General features: G+C 40.6%; 1 protein-coding gene and 1 long non-coding RNA gene across 4 annotated transcripts in view; one reads left to right on the plus strand and one right to left on the minus strand.

Annotated features, from left to right (window-relative positions):
* Positions 1 to 19601, minus strand: part of VRK2 (VRK serine/threonine kinase 2) — a 46365-nt gene that overhangs the window by 3495 nt on the left and 23269 nt on the right. For 2 of the 3 annotated variants that reach the window (XM_056356762.1, XM_056356763.1), the window contains 5 exons: positions 9531 to 9651; positions 6931 to 6989; positions 4924 to 5105; positions 708 to 881; positions 222 to 398 (listed from right to left, as the gene is read on the minus strand). In XM_056356762.1, coding sequence (XP_056212737.1) covers positions 222 to 398; positions 708 to 881; positions 4924 to 5105; positions 6931 to 6989; positions 9531 to 9651 — 713 coding nt within the window. The remainder of the gene's footprint in view (positions 1 to 221; positions 399 to 707; positions 882 to 4923; positions 5106 to 6930; positions 6990 to 9530; positions 9652 to 19601) is intronic. The other variant, XM_056356761.1, reaches the window with a different exon arrangement.
* LOC130157349 (uncharacterized) lies at positions 347 to 7040 on the plus strand. Its single transcript, XR_008824816.1, has 4 exons — positions 347 to 464; positions 1175 to 1267; positions 6273 to 6549; positions 6892 to 7040. It is a non-coding gene; the product is annotated as an uncharacterized LOC130157349 (long non-coding RNA).

Here is a 19601-nt window from a genome sequence, read left to right on the forward strand (position 1 = left end):
TTCCCAACACTGATCTGCCCACCTGTGCCGTACTCAAAACGCAGGGCTTTACTGCTAAACCGTAAAGAACCTGAAGTGCTGGTTTGCTAAGACCATGAGCAGGCAAGCATCTAGTCTGCATACACTTAGTTCAGGCTTTGTTTTATTTTAAAGACTTCTTTTTGGGAAAGCTGATGCTTTCAGAGGGTGCCAGGACTCTTCTCATGTAACACCAGCCTCACCTTTTGTGGGCGGTCGGGCTCCTGAACCGCAGTGTAAAAGTCAACGGGCTTCTCTTGTGGCTGGAGCTGCCGGCGGGTTACCCGAGTGTGGGGCCTGCTGAGGCAGGTGTGTCCTTCCTCTTCCACCTTGCTTGGCTTCTGTTGCAGCGGTTTCGGTGAAGGCTTCGGGAAGTGAACCTGTTAATGGAGAGACAGTAAGCTGGGATGCTGCAGAGAAACCAGTAACGTTCAAGATAATCACAGGTACCGTCGCGATAGGTGGGCCTGTCAGGTCTGAGGCAGGAAAGGGCAGTGCCCTCTTTGCACTTGCTCCCTGCCCTTACAAGAAACTCGTAGAGTTTTATGTTTGGAGTAATAGGAGCCTGTAAGCACATGCCAGCTTTGGAGTTTGTGAGGTAGTGTTTGCTTTTTTCAAAAGGCAGACGGTGAGCTAAGAGAGCAAACTCCCAGGAGGTGCCATGCGTTCCTGCAGTGCCCGGCCCTCACCTGCTGAGGCTCTGTGTGGGGAAGCATCCTGTTTAATTTACTTGGCTTTTCTTCATCTTGGAGTTGTTTGCCTGTGGCCCTGGTACAGGCGTTGTTGTGACAGATGTATTCTTCACCTTCTGCCGCCTTTTGCTTCTGCTGAACTGGTTTTGGCATAGGCTTTGGTATGCAAACCTGTTGATGTACAATGAGCAATTTTGTTAGTTAAAAAAAGTATTTCAAAAAGAAAAATGTTCCATCTCCAGTACAGAGAGCAGAGAATGAGAGTAAGCTTTTATGTTTCTCAAAAGAATTGTTTTCAGCATTTTAATTACTAATAAATGTCATCTTCAAACAGTACAAAGTTAGAGCTGTGCTGTATTTGGGAAGTATCCTATAAAATTAACTTCAGTTATACATTTCAAAACGTTCACTAATAACCTGTAGCGGGAACGATGCCAGTAAGTCACTGTTCGTTTCATTACAAGTAGAGCCGAGTGCATTTTGTATCACTGGACCGAGTCAAATGCCAAACTCTCAAGGAAGATAATCACCGAGTCTTGTGACTCTGGTAGTCTAATGTAAGTGTTAAGGCTTATATTCTTTTACAGTCTTCTAAAAGGTAAACAGGCAATACACGGGGAGTAGTTGCATGAGTTAATGCAAGTTTTTTTCAGCGCTGCTCCAAGCACTATGTATCAAATGATGTCTGGGTTTGGCTTTTGTAACTTGGAAGACAAATGTAGCCCAAACACAGGCTGTATGCCACATGCCTTTGGTACTTCTGGCACACTAATAACTCTGTAACTGTAATGTTTGCATATGGTCCTCTACGCAGCAGCTGCATCTGAATATAGCAGCTAAAAAAGAAATAATGGGCTGCTTTTTTATACTGCAAATTAAATACAGGAGATAGAAACTGCACAAACTAAATACCGCTGAAATTGCCAGGAGGCACTCCGTACATTGTTTAAACCAAAACACCTTTTAAGAATGTAATCCATAGTTAAGTTCTGTGAAAATTACTAATGCTTAGAAAGGTAAAGGTGTATCTGTTCTGAACAGCAACGCCAAGTAGTTTCAGTCAGTCTGCCTCAGGACGTAACACTCTCGAGAGCCCCGAGAAGTGGAGCTGCACAGGGGAGGCTCAGTGCTTACCCCAGTGCGGGGGCCCGAGCTGTTTTCTCTGCACCACAGCACCGCACAGCGCCACGCAGCGAACTCTGCCATCTGCACAACATACGCGTGCCTTAACTGACTGCATCGCTTTCAAAACCGGACTTAGCAGCACTTGTGAAAATACTTACTTTTATGCCTAACAATTACCATACTCCATACGATGAAAAAACTACAGTGATGTAATTATTTAATATAAAATCTACAAAGCCTAGCAAGTCATCAGCTAGCCTCGCCATACTTCACTTGGCCCTACCACTAGCACTTTGGCTGTAGTGTAGGTGAAAAAGCTGAAAATAGTTATCCAGTGCTAAAAACTGGGGTGAGCAAATTTGAGAATCAACACAATATTTTATCACCTCTGTTAGTTGTGGAATTGAAACAAAGAACCAGGATGTTCAATTCAAAGCCACTGTTACGCTTTTTATGTCATTGCAAGATTAGTACTATGCAGGGACCCACATCTTCAAATTCACATTCCGTAGCAATTCCTCTTCACATCACGAAGCTTCAAGGAGCTAGCGTTACAGGAGCCCCTGGCTGGTACTTACGGGTGTCCACTGGTCTTCAGTAGTAGTTCAGAAGTAGTTAATTCAGAAAGGAATTAACCCAAACCCCCCTCTTTCCTGTGTACCAAACTGGTACAGGTGGAATCAAACAGGTCACGTGGAGTCAGATTCTGCTTATAAGCAAGAAGTGAGGAGACAGTGGCTTGTGTGTAGTGGCTCCCACTATTCTCAGGTTGCCTCTTTAATGGGAGGAGTGTTTGGTGAATAAAAGGAGAGGTGGAAAGGGAATACAGAGATGAAAAGATCCAGACCTAGGATAACTACTGACAGTGCCGTGAAGAGATGCAGTGGGAAGTGCCTGTCTGTCATCGAACACTTTGTCAGGACTGTAACACCAAAGTGCACCAGGCCTTGAATGTCCTCCACAGCTGCTAACCACGGGCTGAAAAATCAGATTTTTCTGAAAATAGCAGTACATTTACAGAAAGTTCCATTACCTGCTCTCTCTACTTCTATTTAAGTACTCCTTAACTCCTTTGAATAACCCTAGAAATTTCCTTTCTGCAGCTGTTTTGCAGCGATTATTACAGGGAACGTGTGCGCATAAGCAGCAGAACTGGCTGAAGAAACATAAGTAAAAAATAGGTGATCATGGGAGCAGTGCTCGTATTCTTACTGTTCAAGAAGCAAGACACTCAACGCTAAAAATTTCTCTGAAAAAGTGATGACAGGTGCCAAGATTTAGTAATATGCAGACATGCTCTCTCTCTCTCTGATCTTGTTCTTGGCCATCAAAACCAATTCTGCTTAGTCCTACGGCACGAGAGTGGCGATAACTGACACTCCTCATTCATGGATTTTTCAGTGGGGTTGTGCACTTGCAAATAGCAAGTGCTACAGCAGCTTTTACAGCTTGGAAGGTCAGGATCATCTTTTATGCCAGTATACTGTCAAGTCTTAGGCCAGGCAAGAAGAAGAAGAAAATAGATTTACTATTCAGTATCTGAGTCTAAGAAATCAAAGACTCTTGTCAACCAGAGATCCAACAAGATCAGCTGGAGATGAGTTAACAGCTAACTCGTATTTCAATTCAGTTCAGAAAACAGTACAAAGTTAAAAAAAGCTGTTCAAATTAGTGAGGAAAAAGCGGTCACCATCATAGCAAAATAAGTACTGTCACTGAAATAGCTTTTGGGCTGGTTAGAAGAAAAAAGTGTGATAAAAACAGTAAAGTCAATAAAATTGCTAAAATAAGTATCTGTAATTACCAAGATCAAAACCCAGCGCCTTTTTATTAAACATGAACTTTTGTTCTGCCTTCCATAATACGTAAATAGTGCTGACAATTGGTTTGTGAGGCACTTGCTACAATAAAATGTAATTGTATCATGAGAGAAAGGTGACAATCAGGAGATCATGAAAAAATTACATATTCTCACTGGTGGTTAATTAGCCATGCAAAACCCCCTCAAACAGATATTCTCTTCTATTAGGAATGATTACTATGCAGGCCTACAGATGTCAATACCACAGTCATTCAAATACTTCTTTCCCTACTAATTGAAGGTTGTAAAGCTCTGGTGCCAAGGTTTTGCTTCCAAAGAGCTAATTTATGACTAGAAGGATATTTTATGTCTTCAGTTGCAGCAGCTACAAAACTCAGCAAATCAGAACCATCTGTGCACTGATACTTGAATCACCATTCATCTAGCAGCCTATCAGTCACATTAGTTTGCATCCTGCATTCTTGGCTCACGTACACTTACGATGGTCCAAAGTTCACCAGAAATATTAAAAATGAATGGTACCCTGACCCTGCCTTATTGCACAGGCACCAGGGACAGAAACGGGGCTTTTGCATACGGGGAGTTTCGAGGCAGAGCTGTGGGAGGACTGACATTTCACAGCGAGTCCAGTAAGACTGCTAACTGCCTCAATCTCCACTTATCAAAACATGGGTTTATTAGCTGTATAGTTTCAGACTTAAAAGTGAAATAGGAAAATACAACACGATCGCTGTCACTTTTAAAATTCTGTGTTAGCGCATCACATAGCACCGTGTGCCAGTAACACTGATAAATCCCAGAATAACAACTCCTCCACATTAGTGGCTGCAGGAGTATAAAGGCAAATGACAAAGAACAGTTTGAAAGCGAGAAAATGAATTAAATGCTTTCACTAATAAAGGTAACTTTGCTTTTAATCTGGAACGAAGGAAAAACCTGGCATTCAGGCTCGTCTTCAAGATGTTAGTGAACAAAGTCCTTGACTTCCCCATTATTCCTGAAAGTAAATCATTCTCCTCAGACCTACCACTTTGAAGTGAGAGGCTGTAGGTCAAAAGGACTCATGACAGTTCTTCCTCCTTAAGGGTTGACATCCCACTTTTTTGCAAAGGCAGGGGAAACAGGAATTAAACATGGTGTATTTAAGGCAAAAGAACTGCTGTGTCAGTCTCATTTTGAGATCTAAAACTATTTCCTCTTCTACAAAAGAAAAGGCAACAACCAAGCAGAAGATGTCAGAAATAAAATCAGAACTGTCTGTCTTACTTTTGACGTTTTGGCAGCACGGTGGTTTCGTGTGCACGCTGCAGCGGAAAATTCCAGAGGGCCATCGTAGCGAGTTCCACTTGACTCCAGTCCATCCAGCAGGATTTTCTTGAGCACTTGATACTTTGGCTTCTCATCATAAGCTAAGCCACACACACATGCCAAAAACTTGGATACTTCACCTGTAGAGCATATTTTAATGCAAATTTCACTTGGTGTAGACCTAGAACTTCAGAAAGAATTTAATTCCAAAATGGATGCCAATACAACATTGCCAGACGAGATGACACAATTTCAGCTGAAGACACACTCAAAACACAGAACTGACAATATCTTGTCCTTTTGAGATGAGAAAAGGAAAAGATTGACTTGGATAAACAAGCAAACCCTTAAGTGCTGTCTCTCATTACAGACATGCACTAATTCGTGCAGTACCAAAAGCTAGCTAAGTATAAAAATTAATCAAAATGCTTTATCAACAAATACTGATAGCTCTGTGCAAGACAGAAGTATTTTCTATTTGACAGATCATAATACCCCTTTAAATACTAACTACTCTCAACAACACTATTTTAATCTGCACAGATGTTATATTTTCAATGCTTTGGGAAAAAGCATCTTTTTTTTTTTTCTTTTTCACCTGTAATACTTGGGCAAATACTGGTTTTGAGATTGCATCCTAAACCAGTCTTAAGAGCAGTATTATTTTGCTATCATTATTCATTGGTTCTAGAAGCAGGGAAACCACTGAATGGGCAGAAATAATGCTGTTAGGAAAAACATGAGGGGGATAAAACTTTTCAGTTGAAGACCCAAGTGCATCCTAAAACTGGAGTACTACACCAGATTAGCATCTGGTAAAATCCCAGGAGTAAATATTTATTAAATATGTATACACATCACGAATATATTCTATGTAATACATAATGCATTCCAATAATTCCAATACCTAAATGCTATGAAAATAAGTGAATAAATCAGAAATAGATACTGACCTTTGAAGGAAGTTTGGTGTTTTCCCTGGCTTACTTTTGTATTTCGGTGAAGAAACATACATATGACAAGACAAACCGTCCATTCATTTGCTTTTTTAAAGTCCGAATACTAAGCACTAAACCTCTTGTAGGCAGTTGCCTACTGTTGCCATACTAACAGCCACTTCTGTTGCTAAGATAGGCACTGCTTCCTAACACCTTGGATTACATACGGCTAAGATCCCTTATGTCACTATGTGGCATACATCACAGATGAGACCGATCAAGATTTTTATGCTACCACACACCAGGGTTGGAAATTTAGCCCTCAATGTCTGTTTCATCTACTTAGTGCTTGTTTATGGGATAATGCAGGAAAGCAGCAGAAAAAGAGTTCCTGCAATAAAAGCATGAAGTATCCCGAGTATCCTGTATCGGTGAGCATCAAGAATCATTTATTACAGAGTGACCAGCATCCGACAGCATCCAGAAGTTTACTTTCTGCCCTTGCAGCAAACAAGCCTTTGAGCTAAAAGTGATGAAAATATAATAAGCTTGTACATGAAGGGCCTGATCCAGTTCCACTGAAGTCAGAAATATTAGTTCAATTAAATCGCACCCTGAATTAACGAGCGTGACGTATCACCTAATGGTGAGTATTACAGAACTACTGCATTATCAGCTAAATGCAGATATTGCAGATTGAATTATTCTGTGGGATAGGTATGCATAAGGGTATTATCCACTGTATTTTCACACAGGCTTGACTTCAAGGGGTTAATTCAAAGATGACTTCTGTTTGCACACTATAGTTTGCCCTTAGACCTGAGCCCCATCACACTGCATGGACTCAGGCCCGGTGAAGGCATCTGCCTTAAGGTGCAAAACTTAGCAGTTGCATTTAATTCTTAACGACTTTGTTAAATTTGTGTTACTTTTACTTATCTTCTGCTTCCCCAAACAGAGTGAGACATTAAGTATTTTTTGTTAACAGGCTGAACAGCTATGCGTTACATAGTGCAAGTACACTTACTACAGCTGCTTCCAGAAGAATCCCATTCCATCACTGAATCTGGGAGCTCATCCATAAGTCTGAAAAAACATGAGAGTGCAACAATTTAATGTGGTTTTGGAGCAGGTGATTCTTCAACTGGGATTTAGGAAGACAGCAAGTCTCAATTCCAAAGGGAGTGGACCTCCGGGATAGCTAATGATTCACAGGACTGCTTTTAAAACAAAATCTTTTCTTACCAGCTACATTTTTAACTCTTTGGAGACTGCCAATTGCACCAAGACCAGGCTTTCAGCTAAGACTGCACTTTAAGTTTTTCTTTGCAAAAAAAAAAGAAAAATCCTTTGAAATGAAATGGCTTGTTCTGATTTCAGCTTAATGATTAATATTTGTATTTCGGAATTTATGAAGCAGTTCTGGCCTGCCTACTAGTAGCTTAGCATCAGGTTCTTTTTGCCATGTAGCTCACGGGCAGCTGGGTGATGGCTGTCAAAATTACAAGCAGGCACAGCAGGATCAAAAGGGGAGAGGGAGGTTAAATGACCTAAAGTCCCATGCACTTCATAAACTGAAAGGCAGGGGCCACAGGTGTACTTTCTGTCTATCCAGACACATAAATACCAAAGGACGCTGGAGCTCAGAACTGATGACACCCTAAAATCAGATGAAGTAAGGCCGGCTCTGATCTTCATGCAGGCATGAACCAGGATGATTTCCTAGCACCTGTAGGAACCTGCAGCTGCACAAGCCCCCTTGCCCTGAGTAAGTGAAATCCATTAGTTCAGTCTAGCTGTTAATATTGTTAAAGAATCAATTTTTTGTTTTTTTTGTTTAAAGGACCCATAAAGCTCCACCAGTAATAGGATATGTTCTCAAATGCATAAAGTTAGGGTACGCAAACGAATAACCTTCAATTCAGTGATTTGTTGTTTAGTATCAGAAATAAGGGAAATGAAACATATACACATAAACATTCCTGTAATCTATCTTCAATTCCAATTCTGATGGAGTCTCTCCTCCAGTTATGGCATGGCACAAACATTTCAAAATTAAAACATACCAGCAGTCCTTCAGCATCCCCTTACCAGTGGCCAGAGCTTTGGCAGAGTTGCCTCATTGCCCCAGCATTACTGGGCATGAAAGGCTATAAGCTGGTAGTGAAGAGATGAGAGGATGAGGGTTGGAGTTTCTGCTCCAGCTGCTGCCTTCCAGCTGCACCCCACCTTCCGGGGCCAGCTCCTTCTTCCTCACCATCACAGGCTGCAGCCAAGGACTGGCACACTCACAAGCGATTCAGCTCTGCTGCTTAACATACTTATTAACTTACAAGCAACTGGATACACACATATACGCAGATGTCTATTTCTGGCCTTTGAAAACAGTATAGGCACTGAAAATTAAGATAAATAAAAGGGGGTGACCTGAGCGAGTTATCCAATATCAAGAACGTAATTCCTTAGACTAATAGGATATTTCTGATAAATGGAATCTGTATCATTTTCTGTGCATTTCCTTGAAGCATCTGTTTGCTCGGCATCCTGAAAATGCTAGCAATCTAAGGGTTAACCACAAGAGAAGAATTAGTGAAGCAGCTTGATTGATTAAATTGATTTAACATTGAATTGTATAAGTGTTACCTTGCAGGGGGTTGTGTAATGATCAGAACTTCTAAAGGAGAAATATTAAACATAACATACGATGTCAACATTTACAGATGCAATCTGTATTATCCACAGTCTGCAGGCTAACCTTTTTCTCTGTTGAGAGCCGATGCCACACTGCATTTGCAGATTGATTTCTGCGGATCAGGTATCCCTATTGTGTACCTCTGTTGTGACTTGCCCTACTTAAAAGTTTGCTGCCTTCTCCAATTGTGATGTTACATTTATGGGTAACTACTCTTCTGTATAGGCTTCTACAGGCTACACTGTACCACATGCAATTAACTCTCTCAAGTCCCAACTGTGAAAGCAGAGAAAGAAAACACTAATACACTCTGTTGCTTTAGTAAGCTCTTAATGAGTCATGCTGGGAAAAAGGAAAGATTTTAATCAAGTTCCTTAATATTTTGGTATTTAATTGTTTGTAATGGCAGTAGGCTTATATAACATTAAAAACCTACAGAAAAACATCTGAAAAATAGGATCATACAGAAAGTTAAATAAATTGAATGCACGTGTGGAAAAACTTTCAAGAGATATTTGCACTATAGTCTCTACAAAGCCCCCATGAAGTTTAATGGACACACAGAGCAACCTTATGTATGTGCAGTAAGGCCTGCACTTATTCACAAATGTTTTCTTTAAGAAAAAAGAAAGTTTAAAAAATACACAGCACAAAAATGTGCGTACTGTGCGTTTGAATTTATCATCTCTGTACAGCAGTACATACATAAACATGTGGAAGAAGGTATACATGCACATAAGAGGTCACATTTTAAACCGCTTCTAACATCCCTGTTAATTAAGGAAAATTGTTTTAGTTTTCTCAAAAGATGCTATTCTACAGCATGTGAAGCTGTCATTTTCAGACCTGTTTTGTAAAGTGATGAGGACGTTGCAGGGTTCTAGGGTGGTATACATGTGCAGAGGTGTACATGTGTGTGGTGTCATATTTTTTACTTTGTTTTCGCAGCCTGGACAGCCTCAGGGTCCTTCAGGTTCTGTTCCCAGGGCAGCTTCCCACATAACCATTGCAGCATGCAGTAGCCAAGGATTTCAAGGTCACCTCGTCTGGATGGGGCTAAAATGGGGGGAGGGAGTGGGGAAGAGAAAAAAAAGAAAAAGATGAAGAATAAGAACCTCTTCTTAGGAAATAGAAAAGACTTTGATTGAACTAGTGTTGATGAAATATGAAAAAGCCAAATGGGCAAAGTGTTTTGTTTATTCAGCTGTATTAGACCTAAAACGCCCCGGCATTTGGCCACAGTCCACAGACAGGCAGTGACTTGTTACTGTTGAAGTAAGGGTCAGTTTCCTCACCTCCTCCAACTTCATCCTTCCTCAGTCTGGCCTGTCACATGGACTTGATCCCCATGGCCTCTGACATGATCCAGACAGCCCATAACTGAGTACCAACACTTTCTCAAAGAGCCAAGCAGTAAAACAAAGAAATAAATGTCTGCTGCTAAATTGCTAACACATGTTCCAGGAAGTCCATGGGGTCCACATTGGTCATGCAGGGACCCTGTGAGTGCAGACTAAACACTGATGGCCTTTCCTGTTCTCCTACAGAGCTATTTGAACTTGGAAGATATGACAAAACTGCCATCTAGTGTACATTTATACACCAAAACCATCTGCTTAGCGGTACCACAAACTGTTTGTTTAGAGAGTCGTAGCACAAGCTAAAATACACTTGCCGTTTAGCAAGTCCTGTGTAAACTTACCACTACTGCTTCCAGAAAGGAAGTTATTTCACAGATTTACTCTCACTCTGTGTACCTCAAACAGATATACCAGCAACAGAATACAAATACAATAGATATAACTCCATCAAAAATTAACCCCATCTCCAAACATCATATATGGAGAAAACCAGGAAACTGAAGTTCATCTATAGATTGACTGTTCCAAAAGAAAGAGGGGAAAAAAGCGCAATACTAAGAGAGCTGCTATGGCTTGCTGCTCTTCAGAGGAAACCAAACTTGAAAAAACTGAACAAGCAGGACTGCTGCAATACTTCTTCACATGCTTTTGACTTGCAGCCTATAGTTTGCAAGTCAAGATCACATGGAATCTGCAGAAACAGAAATTGTCAATCATGATTAAAGATGGGCAGATGTAGAAGTTGAATTTATGCTTTTCCAAAATGATTTTGCACTTTCCAGAAAGGAAAGAAGATTGCAGGTTTTGTACTTTTTGTCTAGCATAAAGAGTAGTAGTTGAGCGTAGTGCTGTTAATTCAGCTGTAAACAGATATCATATTTTATGGGCCTTCATTAAATAAATTCCAGGAAGTCACTCAGCAAACTTATCTTTTAATTTAAAAAGTCATCTGCTAAAAGCTACGGTGCCAACACATCATAACTGTTTCTTGTTACCGTACACACATTATTGTAAAAGCAGAAGATTAGTTCTTATACATTCTTTATCTTAACTGCTATTAGACTACGGGATTATTGAAGGCCCTCCAATCTAACAGAATGCTACACTATCCCTTGGGTGTCATTTATTTTCTGCACTAGATTCAGCAACGTCCTAATGCAAGACTTGGCTCTCATGTTAAAATAAAAACACAATCTCTACCACTTGCTGTTCTGTAGTGATTTCTTCAGCCATAAATCTCCTGTTAACTGTGGAACAACTCCATTCATACACATGTGTTCTCAACTCCTTTTTTCCATTCTGGCAATTCCAGATTATAACCATATAATTCAGCACTTTTGATTGCAGATCCTCCAGTTTTCACACAATGCTTTTCTGGCACCTGCTTGTGTAAGATGGGCTACAGAAAGTGGCATTCTGAGAAAAATTGTCAAAATAACAATGGACCACTTTTTTCCACTGAGGGACTAATTGATATGAATCTGTAAACTATGCTAAGTCAAACAGATTTCAGAAGCTCACCTAGGACAACTCATTTTCTGACAAAACTGTCCCCCCAGAGAGTAGAGTTTACTTTGCAGTTAACAGTTTGACCATCACTAATTACCCTCTCACACACATGCAGATATCTTCCAGCCATTTCCTGACTAATACTAGAGCAATGCCTTCAAAAATAGGGAGATAGGTGCAAGTAAGACTTTACTGTAACAAGTAGTCAGCTAGGGAATAAAAAAAAAAAAAAATAAAAAGTACATGTAACGAAGCCATACATCACTAAAAAATAAAAGGGGAAATGTTTTACAGAGAGATGGTAAACTCCCATATCACTTTATCTCCCAGGTCACTGCAAGCGTTACTACATAAAGACATTTACATGTGTTTTTCATAGAACCACATGAAAATGTCAGCGTTTGATTATTTGACTGTACTAGCCTATACTTTCTGTCTGCTCTTTTGCCAGCTTTGTATTAGAGATGCTAACCTAAATCATTTACATTCTTATTAAAAAAGTATTCAACTAACTAATCTTTAATGAATTAATATTATCTATGAACAATGGAATAATTAATTTTCACCCCAAAGAAAGCACCAATACATAAGTTTCTGCTATATGTTTACTTGTAAAAATAAATCTGCTAATACAATTGACGTTTACAAGAATTCTTGATAAACATCAACTGAGAGAAGTCAATCTGGCTTCATTTTAAATGTGATAGCCATGAAAAAATAAAACAATTCTGCTTGATAACTTGTCACTGCTACAAGAGCATACATTCAAAATAGTACTTATTTAAATCAAATTCTCTTTACTTCTCTGTAGACTAAAAACTTTTTTTTTTTTTCTGTAATAGATATTTGGGTTCTGCGTTTCTATTCACCAGGATTTTTTTTATTATTATCTTAGTCTCAGATGAAATACTATTTAATGAGAACATGTTGGTGACATTTTATTTCACAGTATTTTTATAGTTTCATTTTTTAATTTGAAGATTTAAGGCCTGATTCTGTCCTCAGTCCTGCCAAGATAAATCAGGAACGACTCCACTGAAGTTAATGAATTAACAACCTGTCAATGAAATCAGTCAGGCCACAACAAGTTTTATATACACCACAACCATATACTCAACACGCAGGCACAGGATTCAACGATAACTCAGAACAACATAACTGAAGCAATTCACTCTGAGAAGAAAATACATTATGTATCACTGTATACTGGATTTGGCAGCTATCTGAGCCCTAATTTATATTCAGATTACTATTTCAAAATAGATCATAAATGACATCACACTGGCCACAATATGCTCTCAAAACTACACCGCTCCCAGGAACTCATCTGAAACTCATGTAAAAATGGGAGTTTTCCTTTATGGCCCTTGTTAAGCTAACTTTCTCAAGCCTTTGCAAAGATCTAGGAGACTAACGAGTGACATATGAAATGTTCTTCTATTATTTTTAATTAGCACTGTTACATTATAATTTCACCATTAGTGTTTCTTTAGATTGGAAGCTTTTCATTAAAAGGATCATTTTAGTTGCTCATATTGCATCTACATGCAGTAGAACCTCCAATTCTCACTGGCATTACAGCATACAAATTAATGTTAATTCACAAACAAATATAACTCATACCACAGTCATTAATCCAAAAGCCCATAAAGGAAAGGAGTGTTAACATGACCATGGAGAAATATAATTATGTTAAAAATATATCATCACAATGTTTTAATAGATGAACTAAAAGTGATAGAACTTCTTAGTTCAAGATTGAGATGATAAAAAAAACAGGCAAATACAAGACTTGTCAAAAATCAGTGCCTCTATTAAAGGCAGGGGAAAGGAAAAGACAAAAAAAAAAGGCTGCTAATGAAGCATTGCTTCCCCAAGATACTGGTCAGTCTGAGAGTTCACCGCAGCAGGATAGCGACTAACTGAATAGAGCGGGTGGCTACGGGGAAAAGGTTAGACAAATAGAGTTACATTTACAATGAATGTTAATGCTTGGAGGCCATTCTGTACAGAGTTATCCAGTCTCAGGCAGGGCAACTGTCAGCAGGGGCCAGGAACAACCTCCCCTCCCCTCACACACAGTTCTGCACCATTAGCTTGGCATGTTGCTGACGTACTCACTGACAATAACCACCACCACAGAACGCTGGAAGGAAAAACCCAGTGCAAACACGGTCTCACCACAACTGTACTACAGCTCTTCCAGAGAACTCAGTCTGGGACATGGCGACAAGCCACTTGTCCGGTGCCAGCTATGGGCTCTCTTCTAAACTTGGACCTTACAGCTATACTCAACTGCTCATACAGCTGCTCGGCACGAAACATACTGCAGCACTGGCAGAAGTTCCCGCAGTTGTTCCCAGGGGGGATACAACTGTCACTCTCCAGCACTGACCTCGCCTTGGGCAGTCACAGAGGTGCCGTGCTGACAATACTGGCCTCACAGTCCTGAGGACTCGCACCCTCTCAAAGGCAGCATCAAAGCTGGCAACCAGCCCAAACATCAGCATGGCTCTTGTCAGTCATGGGATGCAGTCCCAGCACAGCAGCTGGATAACTCGTTTCAAAGCCCACAAAAACAGCAACGCTACTGCTGCTGTCCTGATGCAGCCAAACTCACAAGCACACAGTGAGCCAGCAGGTCTTAAAGGCCAGAAGTTCCCAAACTGTGATCCTCAAACCTCTTCACAACAGCAGAGCTTTCCTGGACAATCACAACCGCCTAATGTGCGGGTGCAGGCACGTGCACAGCAGCCTGCAAACAAGCAGTTACATGCACCCACGGACCAGCAGGGTGTAACTGCAGAGCCTCCCTGTTTCCCCACTTGCTCTGCTGCAGCCATAATCGAAGAGTACAGCCAGCTGCAGGATTCTCCTCTAAACATGAAGAGAGAATGAATAATCATCAGGATGGTGGAATGGGATGTGCTGAAAGGAAGAGGGCTGGGGTCCTGATTTGGTGGGGAGACGTTTATGCAGTGGGAAGTTTAGAAGATGCAAGGGAACTTCACCACAAGATCTGAGTGGGAGATAAAATAGTGGTGGCAAGAGGTGCAGATACCTGGTTGGAAGTAAAATGTTCCAAGCTTGCAGCGAGGAGAACGTGTGGCAGGAGAGTGGGGACAGGAAGTTTTACTCTTCTTTCACATCTGTGTGGCAGAAAAAAAATCACAGAGGTAAGGGGCTGACAGGTAGGGGCTGACAAGCAGCTGTGAGATTCACTAACTTTTTGAACTCATGGCGTAGAGAACAACAACAGCCAAAATTAAACAGCCAATTCCCAGCCACACTCATCAGTTCTGCTAGAAAGTTGTGAGGCTCATCATCTTATTTTGCCACTTCTGGACATTCTTGGCAGGACCCAATAAGCTTACAGAGGTGGTTATAGGAACCTGTTCAATCTTATCTTCACAAAAGCCCCTCTTCTTTCACTTACAATGACCTCCTGCTCCATCTTCTGCTGGGCGCATATTTCTAATCAAACACTCAGAAACGAAAATATCTTTTTATTTATTTTACACTGCAAAGTTCCACCCATTTTTTGCCAGACCAGTTATATTTTCCTTTTATTTTTAGGATTTACAGTTTGTCCTGCACACAGTCTTTGGGAAAGACATACCAAACTACAGCAAATCAATAATTCATTTGACCAACAAAAAAATCCAGCAGGCTCCCTCTGAATCCTAACTATACATGGACAGATGCCAAATAAACCTCTTGATCCAGAGCCATTTAGAGCTCTGTTCTCTGGAAGCCATGCAGGCTTAGAAAGGGCGTGTTTCCAGGCATTGGTGTTTGTATTCTTGCACATCCTTCCTCACAAAAGGAACTCCGTGTATATTCTAGTCAACTCCCGCATATAAAAGAAAAAGAAAAACGGACAAGCATCGAGCTATGTTCTTAATAGCAAACTGCAACAGTTTTGTCAGACCAGTGGGGAAAATAAGAAAAAGAACTGCAGAGCCTTCCCTACAATCAGCCCAATGCCTGCATTGCCCTGTACAAACAGTGTACAAGCATTTGGCTGGACCTCCAGGAGCACATGTTGCAATGACCCAGTGTGAGGGGCACAAAGAACTGGCTGAAAAAAAGACATCAAACATAGCTGGAACTGCCTTCCCCTAATACTGAAAATGAAAACAGGCACACACTCTTTTGCTTGATGAAACCAGCTCAGACAAAACATATTCACCAGCTACCAAAAAGTGACAACCAGTAGGAGGCAAGCATCATCAGATATTCTACTTCTCTTTAAGGCTGTCAGAAGTCCCACCGCTGTCTTAAGCAGCCTTTACTATTCTAGATGTAAATAGAAGACCTGCAAGGATTTTGGTAGGCCCTCTATCCAATGCGAGAGATGGCAAAACTGCTAATAGTTACTGTGAACCATCGTTAAAAGGAAGAGGAGAGTCATCTTGAAATCGATGGCAAACACAAATATATGCTGGAGGGAATTCAACATAGACAGTTCATATTCTTATGTTCATCAATGATAGCAAATTAAAACTGGTCTTATGCACTCAATGCACAGGACTGGAGTATTTAAAAAAAACTCAATATGTTAAGCGCAGTATATCTCCAGAGAAATTAGGTATTGACTGCATGCCTCAGTGAGTAGAAAATCTACAAAAATCCATAGGAGACATTGATCCAAATATTACTTTTTAACACTAACTATGTAACAATTTTTTAAATGTACACTGGGTGCAGATATAATTCTCTTTAATTATCAATCAACAAACAAAAATGTAATACTGTTTATACAGTATGGTCTTTAAAAATGAATACAATGAATACACTCAAATACTACACTAAAACTAACAGTGCAGCTGTGCTACATGAAATTTGCTGCAAGATAGAAAGGTTTTAAATTTAAAAACCCCACATGCTGGTTGCAGTGAGATCCAGCCACCACATACAGAAAAGCTGATGGTGTGGGTCAGATCACGTGGCAAAGGCCAACTCGGGTATCAACTTGGTTCAAAGTGAACCCAAGACACAGACAGGGGATGTAACTGTCTGGTTGTGATGAATACTTGCAGACACCCGACAAGTCTGGAAGCCTCCGGGCAGCACTACAGCACAGAAGAGCCAGCCTGTGGGGCCCACATGCGCTGGGCAGAGCACAGGTGAGCCACACAAAACTAAAGCCAGAACCAACACAAAATGCTGAGGCATGAGGCAAGGGAGCTGCTCCCATCATTTTCCAGCACAGGGATAATTCCTTTTCAGTTCCAGCACAAGGTCAAAGCCACCAGCACCACCAGCATACACTGGCACATGCTAAAGTACGTTGTTTGAAGGCAGTGATTCGTCATCAGCTGCCACAGAAACGGCACACTCAACTCAGCCCTTATCAGCTGTCAGAAGAATATGGACTAATTCAACCACCCAGAAGTGTCACCACACAGTGGCCGCTAGTAGGAAACTTTCTGGATCTCTGTGGACTGCATAATCTCTACACCTGATGAACTCCATAGATAGCTTGGGGAATAAATAGGCATGCAGCTGGGTTAAACTCTCGATTCAACTAGGGAAACACCAGTGTTGATTTAAATTAATGGGAAGCGGTTGCATTTGATTGGCTTTATGCAAGGGGGTTATCAGCTTCAAGTATTGCCAAGAGCCACTTTTGAAAGCAACAAATTTGTAATTTTGTTGTAAGTTTCAGCATGTACCTCCAATAGGTGTATATATTGAGGCAGCTCCTTTATGAGCAAGTCAAAATGTTCTCATTTGTCTAGCTCAATACAGTGACTGGTATAGTCAAGGTTTCTGAGATTGGAGATATTTATGTTGCCATGTATATTCAGGAAATGACCTCTGGAAAGGACCTCATTTATATAAAATAACATTTAACAATTAGAACTATATTCCAAGAGTATTTAAATAAAAAAATACTCTACCGGAATGAATGCTGTCTATGCAGCTTTTATTTGCCAACAGTGAAGCTAGTCTTCAAACACTTTTCGTAAGCACACCCCACCTCACTTGGTACATGGGATTGTGCCGAGACTCAATCACGAGTTGGGAGCACAGAGATTGTTGAGCAAAGCAGCCCTTTGCTCCAGCTGTTGGAAGTCTTTCAGTATCCCGAAACATCTCCACAAATCTAAATCTCACAAGAGATGAGATGAGGGAAACCAGTCACTGTGTTCTGCCATCCAGACCTGTGCAATCTCCAACAGAAGTCGCTGCAGATGCATATTTTCCCTGGGATGCTGAGAGACCTGCTGCAAATGGGAAACACTGGTGACTTGACCTTAGTGGATTCAGGCTGTTACAAAGTCAGAGCTGAGGCATTCAATGTGAATAGCTTGGATTGTCTGCAACATACCAGATACCACATCGTGTTCTGCAGGCTTTTCCAGCAGAAGCATCAGAAAAATCCATGGATTTTCTGTTTGCAGCTACTAACAAGCAAAAAATTTTCTAGTGTAAGATGGGGGTAAGCTCACCCAAGCTATCCTTCTGAATATTTTGTTTTCTGGAGTCCTCTGCTTTTCGCCCATTCTGTCATGGCTTTAGCTACTTGACCGGGTGATCTATCCCACAGATTGCAGAAGACAACAACTTAATTAACACTTGCATTGTGCACACCTTTTGCACAATGTTGAAAGTTGAAATATTTCCCTAGACTTTCAAATAAAAGGAATTATCTGTCCTGTAATCACATGCCCATCAACAGATACCTGCCCACGAGAAACAAGCTGCTGTAACTATCCAACTGTCAAATCGCAAATACTCCAGCTTCTACCTGTTCTTCAAACACCATCCACATCAAACACTAGTACACAGCCACATTGCTCACGCTACCAGGGAAAGCAGCCAGCCAGATCTCCAGAAAACACACTGTATGCTTGGGAGGGCTAGAAGAGTCTGAAACAGATGCCCTCTTCACCACAGAATATTTTTTAGCAGGTGAAATTGTGCAATTGTCTTAGTAGCAAATACTTGACAGTCTTATTTCATTTTTCCTAATGACCAAAGTTAAACGACTGCAGGTTTTAACAGCGCCGGCAAATTATCAAGACCCTCTACATTACATGGTCAATGGTCCTTTTAATAGAAAAAGCAATAATATACAGTTGTTTGTGCCAACTAAAACTCATTAGAAAGTATTAGTTTAAGGTAACAGTTCAGCAGCTATTAACAAGCACAAATTTCCACAGTTATCGCTTGTGACACTATGATACTATCAAAGCTGGCAGCAGAAAACCATTCCTTTTGTTTTAGAAGATCTTGGTAGGGGGGAGAGAGGGGGGAATACGGGAAAGAAAAGTTAACAAAAACACTGTTTCATAGCAAGAGTCGAAGTTTTTCAATAATCACCATTTTTTTCACTAGCATAACATTAGAATTGACTTTTAGTCTTGCTGACATAGCAACTAAGAAAGTTGTGTTGCATTGACCATATTGATTGTGAACAATGCAGCCATCAGTGGGACTTTGCACCATATATTTTCAATATTGACCTCCCATTCCCTTTTCCATGGCTCTATGGGTCTGCTATTGGATTTGAACTGCAGTGTAATAAACAGCTAAGGTTTAATTAATGGTAAATGAATACAAGACATAGGTTATGACTTTAACTAATTAGGGAATTGTTGAATTAAGTCTGCCTTGGAATGCAAGGCAGTACAATCAATATCCAATAAAAGGACTATGTATGTAATTTACCTGCAAATGTGTTTCCAATACCATCAAAGTGAGTTTAAATAAGTAAGATATATGAAAGGTTACTGGAAAAAAGATTTCAAAAAGTTAACACTTTATGGCTTCCAAAAAGGTTTTTCTCCTTGCAGAAGGAATGTCATCTTGAAATATCCTCTCATAACACAGATGGTGACACTCAGGCACAGCTCTCCCTAAAGGACAGTGCAGACTCAAAACATTTTTCCTTGACAATGCAACATTAGTAAATATTGCCTCTGCCTCTACAGAGTATAGCAAACACAAACCACTACTCCCAACACGAACCAATTAAGTTTAATGGCAAGCTCTTCTTAGGGTCCACCTTCCAGCACCATACATGCAGCAGCCTTTCAGTTTTAATCAAGCTGGCCCCCTTCCCCCACCAGCCCCGGAGAAGCATTCCCAGGTACAAGAAGAGGTCATCACACAAGGGTCTGATCA

The sequence above is a fragment of the Falco biarmicus genome, chromosome 12 (assembly GCF_023638135.1).
Source record: "Falco biarmicus isolate bFalBia1 chromosome 12, bFalBia1.pri, whole genome shotgun sequence".
NCBI classification, from domain to species: domain Eukaryota; kingdom Metazoa; phylum Chordata; class Aves; order Falconiformes; family Falconidae; genus Falco; species Falco biarmicus.